The following is a 14,071-nucleotide window of genomic DNA, read 5'->3' as shown; positions in this document are numbered from 1 at the left end:
GAGCATAGAAAGAGTTGCAAACATTTATAAATATTTTGAAAATGTTATTTAGCCAAATCTGCAGCTCTTATATATAACTAAGTATACTTAATATCTTTTATTTATTAATTCTATATGAATTTCACTATAATTCACAATGTGTTTAATGGCTAGTAGTTAAAAAAGCTTCAAATGCTCAGATACCTTTCTCACTTAGCAATTATGTATTGAAGGAATGAATGTCTAACGTTGCAAGATTGGAAGAGGATAAAGAGAATTAGAGGACAGTGGTCTGCAAATTTCATGGAGACCTATGAATTTCACTTGAAGAAATTTCTAGGCCAACTGTTATCTAAATACAACACTTTTCTTGCAATTATAAAGGCTTAATATTCATTCTATTCTTCTCATAGAGAGCTCTGTAGAGAGCTGTTGACAAAACATAATTCATATGTATTTTCATTATTGTTGTCTTTAATCACTCAAAACACTTTATTGTCATCCAAGGTTGTACACATAAATTGTAATACTCAAACGTTTTTTTCACATTTCTGTGACATCCAAATAATTTGCTGTTCTCAGTACAGGATGACTTAAAAAAAAGTACCCAGTGAAGACATGGCCATTCTTAGCACAGGATTACTTAAGAAACAGTACCCAGTGAAGACATGGCCAAATGCTACAGTGTATTCGTTCCCTGTCTCTATGAGTCAGGTGTCTATCAGTTGTTTTAAATAGAAACTTAAGCAAAAAAAATTTTCTCCTTGTTTTATAAATAAGGCATCTGAACTTTGTGATCTTTGGTAACCCCAAAAGTTTATTATGCTATAATGAAGTTCCACTCTGTGGTTAATATTGTGAAATTGTCTCACATTAGAAATGTACATCTCTGGATGTGTCTATGAAATATTTCTAGAGGCAGCTAAGCAATATGAGGAAACCCATTCCAAATGTGAGTGGTGCTATCCCGTAGGCTGGAAACCCAGGCACAATAAAACAGAAAATAGAAGACAATAGGGAAGCTCAAGTTTTCTTCTCCCTCCTTGTTGGTGGCCATGAGCTTAACAGCTCTTTCCTCCTGGAACTTCTGATAGTGATCTAAGATACATTTGTCTCAAGTTGCTGTCAAATAAGGCTCCAGTGTAGTAAAGAAAGCTGGGACAGAGTCAGAATCACTGCTGAGATTCTAATCCATGTTACCTCAAAGGCTTTGAAGCTTGTTTCCAAATTATTGTGGAAACAATTTGGAAAAGTACCTAATGCAAAAGAGCAGTCAAATAATTGAAGCAGAGATAAGAAAACCCTTGTGTTGGGAGCTTGGAAGACCAGAATGATATGCAGAAAGCTATGGGAAAGTCAGCACTCTTTGAGGGAAGATTTTATGAGACATGGGCAAACAGCTCTGTACGAGTGAAGTTCAAGAAAGCTCAGCATTTGGTTTGTGGGTTGATCATTATGACATTCTTTTATCCAAGTGTATAGTGGGAATTGGTAACAAAATGCCTAACAGGAAGATTTGATGGGACTATTAGATCGAAGAACATGACAATGTGGCAGTGCATTACTGTAATTCCATTATAAATGGACAAAGACAGGTAGATCCTGGGAGCCGACTTTAGTGAAGTACTAAATCTATCGTTTAGTGGGAGAGCCTCCTCACGGCAATATGATATATGTGCTTCCCTGGCTTTGGCATGCACTCACATGCATACACAGACTTCTTTCATGAATACATACAGACAAAAATGTCTTGTCCTGTGGCAAACTCAATTAAAAGAAGAAAATACATGAGAGTAGTACAAAATGCAGTTTAGAATGGTTTTGTTCTTTTAATTCAAAGACAAGGAACAAAGATCGCCCTGGAATTCTTGTGCTTGAGAAGATGGAATAGGTGGATGACAAACTGGGGACCAGTCTGATCTATGTTAAGAAAAGCATGACTCAAAATGAAAAATGGAACAAAACTTCAGTGAAAGTGATAACAGCTAGCTAATAGCACTAGCAGACAGTAGAAAAGATGTGAAATACCTGTAAAGCATCCAGGCTGAAAGGCAGAAAGCACATGACTTTCCAGATTAGAAATAAGGTCTCTGCTTTCCTCACAGAGTTGTCCACAGTTCTGAGGAGGTGAGGGGTAATTTAAGTGAAATTTGGATCTTCACATAATTTTTTTTCATTGTCTATCTGAAACAGGTATACGTGTTTGTGTTATTTCATCCACCAAATCCTGGATAAGAATAACCACCTCCAAAAATTACTTATATCTCATATTCAAATGGTATATATTTATCTTACTCTGTTTGAGTCACATCATGAATACCAATGAAATTTCTAGGGTAGGTTAAAACAGGTCAATTACGGTAGCTCAGGTAAATACTTTCAGTAGATTATCTGTTTATCAGGCCTGTTGTGTATTCAGTTAATGATGCAGAAGTAGATAGTAGATATATGGTTTAGACTAGAAATGTAAATTACAGGATTCTAGGTGGTACGTAAGTATATTAAATTATATATTTATATTCCATTTACCAATAAACTGTAACTAATGAGTAAGAAAGGAGATGTGGTGCTAAGAATATTATTTAACTGGTGGATGTAGAAAAAAGAGCTAATTTCCCAGGTCTGAAATTTGAAATGTTCAACAGGGGTCCCTGAGATGACATAGCAGGTAATGGTGCTTGTGTCGGTTGCCTGATAATCTGAAAAAAACCATATGAAGGTGAGAGGAGAAAACTGACTCCACAAAGTTGTCCTCTGTCTTTCATGTGTACACTCAGAGGTTCACATGTGTATGTGTACCCAAACACATAATAAATACAATTTAAGAATGTGTTAAAATTAACTCTGTTGACTAGTGATTCTCAACCTGTGGTGGTTCTCAACCTATAAGACCAAATATTTTTTTTGGGGGGGGTCAAAGACCCCTTCACAGGGATCACATACCAGATGTCTATCTTGCATATCTGATATTTATGCTATATTTCATATCAGTAGCAAAGTTATAGCTATGAAGTAGCAATGAAAATAATCTTATGGTTATGGGAATGACTCCAGCATGAGGAAGTATATGAAATAGGTGCAAAATATGGAAGGTTGAAACCGCTGCTGTAGATCAAGTTCTTAGTGTTTCCTGTCTGTTTCTCTTAAAATTACATACAGTCTTGTGCTTGAAATTTCTCCAGCTTTTTCAACGTTCAGTAGTTCAGAAAGAACAATTTAAACATTCATTGTATCTGGTGATAAGCAGATGAATACTTGTTGATCCTAAGGCCCATTTGCTATCAAGGATAAGATCAAACACTTCCAAATAACTCAATTCTATTTTGAAAATAAAAGTTGCCATCAGTGATAGTATTCATGTTTTTGAATATTTTTCTTGTCATATTACATTATAATTCCAGAAGGAGTTTTATTTGTCTTTATTAAGACAGGGTCTTAACAAGTAGTCCTTGATGGCCCATAACTATGTAGGTCAGCACAGACTCGAACTCATAAAGACCTGCCTGCTTCTGTCTCTGAAGTGCTGTGATTAAAAATGTGCACAGTCATACCTGATGATATATTTACTTAATGTTACTATTACAAGTGAGGTCATGGCTGTCATTTATATTCATGTTCTATTTAACTAGATGAAATTCTACCTGATCTTACAGGCTAGGTGAGAAGCAGTGTGGGAAGATGTTTAGGAAGAGAATCAACTATTCCATCCATGGGTTCATTCCTGACTGTCTCAGAAACTTTAATGTGTCTATGACTGTTTCTAATGTGGTGATGGTGTTGCTAGTTGTGGAAATTGTTTTAATGAGTTCATTTTTGTGGAACATTATGATAGAGATTAAACAAGCACTGCATAAGCATCAGAGTTTGCTTTTATTGAAAAAATTACATTCTTAATTCCTAACTCATTTGTCAATTTTGCACTAAGTCAATGTGGTGTACAAGAAATGGGCAACCCATGGGTTCATGTTACTTTACTGGCTTATCTGGGCCCTGCAAATTCCTTTTCATAGCCTGTGACCACATATGCCAAGTGACCTCCCACTTCGTTCACTTACTCCTTTTCCCAGCCTGTCCCTAGTTATTCAGCCTAAAGTCTATGAAGCACATGTATCTTGTGGCTTCCATGTGGCTTCTACCATAGCTTTTGAGAGGGAAGCTCAGGGAAAACACTGATCACTAAATGATGTAAGAGGACTTTTGGGATGGTGTCTTCCCAGGGCAAGGACAGAGGCTTCAGGGTGAGAGCCATGCAACATAGTTCTTAGAATTCTTCCCATGACCTATCAGGTCTGGATGGGTATCCCTTAGAGACCAGGAGTACTTTCTGGAGTACTTATGACAGGATGCGTAGGGTCTGGAGGAGTGAGTCACCAGTACCTTGGATATGGGATGCCTAGGCAGCGATAGGCTTATAAAGCATAATAATCTATACAGTAGAATTAACGGCGCCCAATGTAGTTTTCATCAGGATTATTTTCACCTAAGGTCAACAAAGCTGGTAATGAGTGCTTACAATGAAAGATCTTCCTGGACAAGAAACTCACCCATCACTGGTCACATATTTGACACTTACTTTTTTTTTTTTTGACGCCTACATTTTAGTGGTATTTATTTTTATTTTTTATGTATTTTTACTTCTTTACTTTTATATAATTGGCATCAACATATTTTACCATTAAAACCAACAACATTTTAGTATTCCTGAACTTAAAATGTTAAAGAAGTTATAGAAAATGCACAATGTTCTGGAATGGGAACAACACCACATTACTTCTTTGAGGCTCCTAAATTCTGAACATTTAAGAATTATTGTTTGTTTCCTCATTCCCACTTGTTTGCTTCCCCCTCTCTCCCTTCCATTTTCTCTGCCTTATTGTTCCATAGCGTCTCTAAACGTAAAACACAGAACACATGCTCCATAGGTCAGTTCTCTAATAATCAATGAATGAAGGCAATGGAGCACAAAGGACTGGATTTCTTGTCTCATGTGCTCATGTTCTCTTACTCTGACTTTTCTTATTCATATTTATTTCTCTTTGTAAAATTCTAGATCTTCAAAAGTGCCATTTGTAGTCTTACCACTTATTGAGGTCATTTGGAATGACTCTCCAAATCCATTATTTTCTTTAGACATACTTCATGAAGTCAATCTTATAATGTAGTCATTAATACATTCAACTCTTCTAGATGTGAACATTTCAAGGAAAGAACGTGCCTTTGAAAAATATTTTGTAATAGTTTCCGACCTTTTGAAAATATTTGCCTCAGCTAACACACAAGTGGTAGCTGATGCCTGTTCTGAAATTTATTTAGAAATTAATTTCACATTGAAATTCAATTGTATTTTTTTAATAATCCTTCACTTAGCTTATTTATCTTTCTTGGATCTTAAAATTACTATATAATCACAGATACGACACAAGGCAAAAACTATCACAAAGTTGAATGGTTTGATTTTTAAAGACAAGTAATTTAATCCCCACAGTGTTCTTGTTCTTGACAAAGGCAAGGTGGCTTGCACAGGTCCTCTGATAGCAAGCCTCTGAGGATGTTCTAATGGAATCTCACATGAAGGGAACTCATGCTATAGAATGAATAATGCACAAGTGAATGGTTAACACTTTTATTTCAAAAACCAGAATTTGTACATAACACTTTCTGAGAAAATAAGTAAGATAGTTTAATTAAACAAACCTTATGTTTTAAACACAATAGGAATATATAGAAAGGTTCACTCAAACCTAAAACATAATTCAATTCAATTGGCTGGTTTAAGGAGGTGATTCTGTCTTTCATAGAACAAAAGGCTTTTCTTAGATTTATGTATTACTTTTATTACATTCCACAGTTTCAATAAATGATATAAGTGCTAGAAAGGTATATCCTTTAATGTGGAATATACGTTATGCATTGATTAATTCTTTGAGGGTTATATGTACCATAAAAATACATCTTTCTTTTCAAAACCAATCAAGACCCAGCTAACACTAACAGTAAAAGGAAAGGAATCACTGAAGAGCCCTCACCAGTGTGAGTGGCATTGACAGTCTCAGTCTCAAACAGATTCAGCCCCACAAAAGGTACTTAGCTCTGCTCTCTGTCTAATACAAGACACCTGAACACAGTGGGGAATGGATGTGTGTCTCCACAGTGCTCATCATTGTACATTCTTGCCGCAGGGAGACTGTCTACACTGAACCCCCAATCAGAGAGTTCTAGAAAGGCAACAACCACATAACCCATTCAAAGTCAAAATCTTTTATCTTCTATTACAAAAACTTGATCATCACTCTCCACATCAAATACACATGATCCACACATGATGGGGAGTGAGAAAATGTACATTTGACATTTGTAATGCTGGATGCATGTAGATATCACCCTTCCTGTTTCCTGAAAGTGTGTGTTTCCCGGCTTCTTTGTCATCTCTGTTTATGAACTTAGTGTTTGGCAGTGTTCAGCAGGGTATGAAACTATCCTTGAGGTCCTCTGTCCTTTGTAAGTTAGTGCAGTATTCACCATCACAGCACTTTACTTAGAACTTTATCACTACAATGTCTACGATAGTTAAAAAGGTTGACTCAACACCTCCAACACCCACACACCTGGAAGAAAAGTTTCCATTTTGTTAAGCTAACATTCATTATTCAGTATTTTAATATGCCATAGAACTTTCCATTTAGAATTTTCCTTAAAATATATATTCTTCACACGAAGCTGTCATAAAAAAGAAGAGAATATCTTCTCTTATTCAAAACCATCAAAGAAGATTTTAAAAAACTACTTTCCAAACCCCAGGAGTAGTGTACTCAAAGGGCAAGCACATCAGTTATCTTTAAAAAAAATGAGTTTAGAAAACTCAAAATTGATCCCCTTTTGAAGACTTATTAGTGTTACCCATGAATCCAATAGACTGAGATGTAGTGCCTGCTAGCTCTGGTTGCGGTCATGCAGCCATGCTGAAGTGCAGCACGGGCCCAGTGTGTCAGGTACGGAAACCACCCAGGCCAGTTCTTTTGTCTTCTATTACCATTCCCAGTGCACAGATGCTGTAAATAATTCAGAAACCACTGTTGCCTTGCTGTCCTCCAGAACATGCAACAACTGGTGGGTGAAGAATAACATTTTGGCTCAAGGTCAGCCTGCCCACTCTAGAAAATCTCATCAATCTGTGTAAAAAATATTTATTACCTGTAATCAGAGGTGCACAAAAGCAAAGAGTGTGTTATGTAACATTATGTCAGTGATGCGTTTGTGGTTGCTTTGATTCATTATTTTGGTCTAGATTACTGTTCTGATGAATAACTATTTTACTATTACCATACTAGTACAACTGATTGCTGTACTGAATTTGTAATTTTAATCATAATCTTCCTGGGTAAGCTAAATTATGTCCTAATTCTATTCAGAAGCTTTTATTTTTAAAGCAATTAAAGTTATTGTTGATTGGTATTTAGCATCCAGTGTTCCTGGAATACTAAAGGAATACACTTTGTACATAATCTTCCATTACAGAACATTGCTTGAGAGCAGCTATTTGATACAACAGCATTCACTTCAGTTTTCAAACCAAAGAAGTAAAATTACAGCAATTTCACTTGAAATCAATAAATCCATGCACAGGGTTGTGTTCAACAGAATCACTAACTGCTATTTGTTATTCAAAGATGAAAGAATCAATAGAAAAATAGAACTGATAAATCATTAGCACTTTAATGCAGAGCAGAGAGGAAAGCTGATAAATCATGCATTTCAAGCACTCGTTTTCCTGATGGCATGGTGTCTGAAAACATAAATCGTGCAGTGATGAGATGCCGGTCAGTGTGACTAAACTGCACCGAGGCTGCTCAGAAGTATTTCATTTCATATGATAGCCTCAAAGAAATACTAGGAAAAGTTCCACATTTCTTTAAACAATCAGAGACCAGACTGTGCTATCAATGCGCCTTAAGCAGGCCTTTATATATCCCAAACATTTGAATACTCATAAAGATGGAGCAGGAATGAATGAGTCATAAGAGGCTAATTGCATGCAGGATTTGCTTCAGTGAGTTCAATATTGTTGCAGGTACCAATTTACTCAAAAAGGAACCAATGCTGTCATTTACCTTCCTACAGTGCACTTAACAGATCCATTAAAAAATCACAGTCATATATGGTAGGGGAACCAAATAACCATGAAATTGGCAGTTGAGATTTGATTATGTTGTATGATATACTGGTTTTGAATGGTGAACATTTTAATCACAATAAATGGGTAACTCATTCTTGTCTGACATTTTACTTTTCACAAACTCAGAAGAACTCTAATTTCTGATCTTTGGTGGGAAACAGATTCATTAGGCACATAGTTTAAACTGTCTACTTGGCTACCACTGTGGTGTCTAGATTCTTATGCAGAAAGGAACAAAGCTTGCAATACTATCACAATTACTCCCAGTCACATTTTCTCCCGTGCTTTTGGAGTTAAAAACAAAGCTAAATAGAATAAAAATCACTTTCTAGTGTTTTAACACACAAAAACATCTTATGCATGATATTTTGATGTCTTCTAGGAAGAATAAAGATATTGAAAAAGACCATTTAGATAGAACATGATATCATGGACAACTCTAATAAAATCTTGGAATTTAGCTTCTCCTTAAGCCATGGCTTCAGTATCAAAGATGTGGTTATTCTAATAGGCAAAGAATGGCAGATTGCACTTGGGATTGTTGCAGCCTTTGTTATTACTGCTTGCCAATGACAGCAATTATATAAGACATTTTTCCATCATAGTTCTTTGATCTTTCACAAGTTTTCCCGCACAATTGGTAAACAGAAATAAATAGCAGAATATGCAAGTGGGTGACAAAAACCTTATGTGAGTGCATGCAACTAAAATATGCAATGTCACAACATATAAATTTCTACCTTTTTCATGCAAATATGCCTATAAAAACAGAGACAACAAATTTTCTAATAGCCAAATTTTACATCAGCTCAATAACAAAAACTGAATTCCATGAATTTGTAGAAGCAGGAGACTCAGAATGATTCAAATTGTTCCATGGCCCAAGTATGTTATTTAAATTTCTCCTGATTGAGGCTCATTCCTTGCTTCGGTTTCTTGTTCTTTTGATGAACGAGCAGAATAATCCAGTTTTGGGTGGAGGGCCCATCAGCATTGGGGCCTGGTTCTTGTGTGTAATTTTTATCTAGGAAAAAGAAGGAGTAATATCAAGACAAAATACCAAGTTCGAAGAACCTCTGCTGCTGTATTTCGTGAGTAACATAAATAACACAGGGTTTAAATTACATTTCAGAAATTTCAGAAATATTGAAGGGAAACAATGACATATATTTAGAGAATACTCACATGTAGTCCCAATTTTTAATATGGTCTTATATCTAAATCGCTAGTACTACTCCAGTCTCTCAGACCTCTTAATTTAGACTGCATGATTAGCCAGTGTCATATCATGAGCATTAGTCACATATTGAAATGAGAAAAGATGTGTTATTACCACACTCAGTCCATAGCCCAGTGTTAGGAGGTCCTTAGCATTAGGTAAACCTTATTTATCCTTTTAATCACATTGTTTCTCTCTTTCAACACGAGCTACAAGGCTTCATTTCCAAACAATAATTAAGAGTGAAAGTCAAAAGTTAACATGCATGGAAGGTCAGAAATGATCTTTCTAATTTGTTAATTAATTGGTAATACAATAGAATCAGATACTGAGAAGTCTGCTTCAGACACTCAGAGGCACTGTTCTAAAGCCACTCATGTTGATTCCTGTGCTATAAAACTGCGAATCACCTTAAATGAGACAACCTTAAAGTAGATTATGTCTGCAATTTTCTCTAATTCAACTCTAAATTAGAGAAGACATTTTATGAATATATGCTATGCTCAAAGCTAATTGAAAGCAATTATCAAAGTGGCATTTTGTCTGTGACTTTAAGATACATTGTAAGATAATAAATGATTCTCATTATGTAATAAAAAGGTCACATCTTGCCTTAGGCTATGAGTTTCTCAAAAGCAATCGGAGACATTTTCTTTAGCGAACTGCTACTAATACAAGAGCCATCGCTTATTAAATATCAGTTGTCACCTGTGCAGCATCCGCACTAGAGATGAGCATCCCTTTCAAAAAGAAACACCACCTCATTAAAAGCTGAAAAAATGTATCTCTGAAAGTGCATACCTGACATTTTCAAGTTAAAATAAATCTCCTTCACTTGTCATTCACTAATAGCAATGAAGCAAAAAATAATAATAAAATAAAATAGATGTTTGTCACATGAATCACAACATTAAATCAGTATCAGGACTTTTCGGAAATAAAAATTTATAATCTAGAAAGACAGAAGTACATTAAAAAACCCCAAATGAACAAAACATTTTAAAATATTTTGGAAGCAGATTATTATGGAAAGATACTTATTTTTATAAAAAATATAAATACATTGGTTGTAAAGGCTGATAAGCTAAGCCAGTGCCAAAATTTTTAGATGCTGACTTTATTTTATTTTTGTTCTTTATGACTTACAAAGTTGGTACCCATAAGTTAAGGTGTCAATATCCCCTTCATATGTAGATTAAAAATGATCTCAATCAAACTTTTTCTTCTTAATTCAGGTTTCTATCACACTGAAAATTAAACGATTGATTTCTACATTTATTAGTTTGTTCTTTGACAATTTCATATATCCTTTATCTTCTTTCTGACCAACTAAAATTTCTCTTCATCTCATCCAGTTTCCATCTTACTTTCAGGTTGTTGTGTGACCCATTGGGTTCTACATGTGTCTACTCATGGAGATATAAGTGTGAAGCCAACCGCTGGAGCATCAATAAGTCACCAGTGACACCCGCTCCCACAGAAAACACTGACCTTCTCTACTCCAGCAACACTGGGTTGCTACTAGTTCTCTTGAAGGGAACAAACACAAGCTCCTCTGCCACCTCAGAAGAAGTAAGAACCATCTATAATAACATTACAAGTGCTGAAATAGGGAACTAAGCAGAAAGGAACTAGTTTTGAATTCTAAATGGAATAATTTTATGAAAATATTATTTTTAAATGAACACTAAGGGAGTAGTTATTATATATTACTTATATGATGATTCTATCTCTAGATAAAAGTAAACAAAGTAAAACAATAAGAAAATATATTCTGTATTTTTAGTTCAGAGTCTCCATATGATATCGGTTATAATATGATAGGGTCATTCTGGAAAATGTAATAATTATTAGATCAAACAAGCAGTCTGTATCTAGAAAAATGAAAATAGATCTAGATTTTCACCTTGCACAAAGCTCAAGTCCAAGTGGATCTATTGCCTCAACATACATTCAGATACACTGGAAAGCTTTTGTAAGCCAAAGGACATTGTCAATATGAAAAACCGGCAATCTAATGACCAGGAAAAACTTCATTAACCCCACATCCAATAGAGGACTAATAGCCAAAATATATAAAGAATACAAGAAGCTAACCACCAAAATTCCAAACAACCCAATCAAAAAATAGAGTACAGAACTAAACAAAGCATTCACAACAGAAGAATCTTGAACAGCTGAGAAGCACTTAAAGAAATGCTGAAAGCCCTTAGATGACCTGGAGATTCCACCTTACAGAAATCAGAATGGCCAAGACCAAAACCTTAGGTGACAGCATATTGGAGAGGATGTGGAAAACAAGAACATTCTTCTATTGTTGGTAGAATTGCAAAATGGTAAAACAACCCTGGAAATCAATCTGGAGATTTCTCAGAATGAAACTACTAGATGAGAAAGTAGGAAAAACCTTAGAAAGACATAAGCACAGGAGAAATTTCTTGAACAGAACACCAATGGCTCGTGCTCTAAGATCAAAGATTGACAAATGGGACTTAATGACATTACAAAGTTTCTATGAGGCTAAGGAAACTGTCAAAAATACAAAACAGCAGCCAACAGAGTGGGAGAAGATTTTTACCAACCTCACATCAGATAGAGGCCTAATATCCAAGATATACAAAAAACTCAAGAAACTAGACACCAGAGAATCAAACAACCCTATTAAAAATGAGACACAGAGCTAAACAAAAAGTTCTCAATTGAGGAATATCGAATGGCTGAGAAGCATCTAAGGAAGTGCTCGCCATCATTAGCCCTCAGGGAAATGCAAATCAAAACAACCCTGAGATTAAACCTTACACAAACCAGAATGACTAAGATCAAAAATTCAGATGACAGAAGATGCTGGTGAGGATGTGGAGAAAGAGGAACACTTCTCTACTGCTGGTGCAGTTTTAAAGTAGTATAACCACTGTGGAAATAAGTCTGGTGATATGTCAGAAAATTGGACATAATACTACCTGAAGGACCAGTTATTCCACTTCTGGGCATATACCAAAAAGAAACTGCAACATACAACGAAGACACATGCACCACAATGTTCATAGCACCTCTATTTATAATAGCCAGAAGCTGGAAAGAACCCAGATGTCCCACAATCGATGAATGGATACAAAGGCTGTGGTACATTTACACAATGGTGTACTATTCATCTATCAGAAACAATGACTTTACCAAATTCTTAAGAAAATGGATGCAGGAGATCCAGGAACACAGGCTTGGTGATAAGGCATTCAGAGTAGCCAGGGGGCAGAGAGATCTCTGCCGAGCATGCGGAAAGTTCGCCCCTGCGCGGCTTAATCCAGGGAACCAGGAACCCAGCATTTTGCTCTCTGTTCCCAGCCAGCGGCTTTTGGGTGCAGAACAGGCACTAAGACCATCTGCCACCAGGAACATAGGAGATCCAGGGACACAGGCCAGGAACAAGGGAAAGATGAGAACCAATCACTGACAACAAGATGGCAAGAGGAAAGCAAAAGAACATACCCCAGGGAAACCAAGACAACCTGGCAAGACTAGAACCCAGCTCTCCCATCACAACAAACAGCGGAATGCCAAACACTCCAGAAAAAGAAGAATCCTACCTCAAAATGATGATAGAGATCCTAAAACAAGAATGAGAGGAAAAGCATGAAAAAAAGTTTTTAGAGAACCAGGAAGAAAAATACTCAAAGAACTCAAAGAACTAGAGGAAAACAGAACCTATGAGATGAGGAAATGGAAGAAGGAATTTAAAACTGAAATGGAAACAATAAAGAAAACACTGAAAGAGACAACCCTAAAGTAGAAAACCTAAAAAAGAAATCAGGAGTCACAGATGCAAGCATCTCCAACAAACTACAACCTATGGAAGAGAGAATCTCGGGGGCTGAAGACAACATTGAAAACATAGACAGAACAGAGAAGATGCAAAAACAAAAACGCTCCTAACCCAAAATGTCCAGGAGGTCCAGGACACAATGAGAAGACCAAACTTAAGGATAATAGAAATAGAAGAGGGCAAGAATATCAACTAAGAGGCACAGAAAATATCTTCAAGAAAATCATAGAGGAAAACTTACCTACCCTTAAGAATGAAATGACCACGAGCATAAAAGAAGCCTACAGAACTCCAAATCGGTTGGACCAGAAAAGGAATTCCGCCATACACATAATAGTCAAAACACCAACGGCCCAAAGCAAAGGAAGAATACTAAAAGCAGTAAGGGAAAAAAGTCAGGTAACATATAAAGGCAGGCCAATCAGAATCACACCTGATTTCTCAACAGAGACCATGAAAGCTAGAAGAACCTGGATAGACATCATGCAGACCCTAAGAGAGCACAAGTGCCAGCCCAAGCTGCTATAACCAGCAAAACTATCAATCACCATAGATGGAGAGACTAAGATATTCCAAGACAAAACTAAATTTACACAATATCTAGCCCAAAACCCAGCAATACAACAAATTATAGGTGGAAAACCCAACACAATGAGGGGAACTACATCCTAGTAAAAACAAGAAAACTTCTAAGCAAGAAAACCAAAAGAAGAAAGACACACAGGCACAATTAAACCTACAAAAGCAATAATAGCAGGAAACAGCAACCACTATTCCTTGATATCTATTAACATAAATGAATTCAACTACCCAACAAAAAGATATAGGCTATCAGACTGGGTACATAAACAAAACCCAGCATTTTGCTGCATACAGAAAA

The 14,071-nt window shown here is 36.1% G+C and overlaps 1 protein-coding gene across 6 annotated transcripts in view; it reads right to left on the bottom strand.

The window, feature by feature from the left end:
- Positions 1 to 9,068: 9,068 nt before the first annotated feature.
- DGKB (diacylglycerol kinase beta) overlaps positions 9,069 to 14,071 on the bottom strand; it is a gene marked incomplete at its 3' end in the record, with an annotated part of 654,267 nt that continues 649,264 nt past the window's right edge. For all 6 annotated transcript variants that reach the window (XM_080942285.1, XM_080942284.1, XM_080942287.1 and 3 more), the window contains one exon: positions 9,069 to 9,176. In XM_080942285.1, the coding sequence (XP_080798411.1) occupies positions 9,069 to 9,176 (108 nt within the window). The remainder of the gene's footprint in view (positions 9,177 to 14,071) is intronic.

The sequence above is a fragment of the Micromys minutus genome (assembly GCF_963924665.1).
Source record: "Micromys minutus genome assembly, chromosome: 1".
NCBI classification, from domain to species: domain Eukaryota; kingdom Metazoa; phylum Chordata; class Mammalia; order Rodentia; family Muridae; genus Micromys; species Micromys minutus.
Note: the sequence above shows the minus strand (reverse complement) of the source record. Positions and strands in the feature narration are given on the sequence as shown.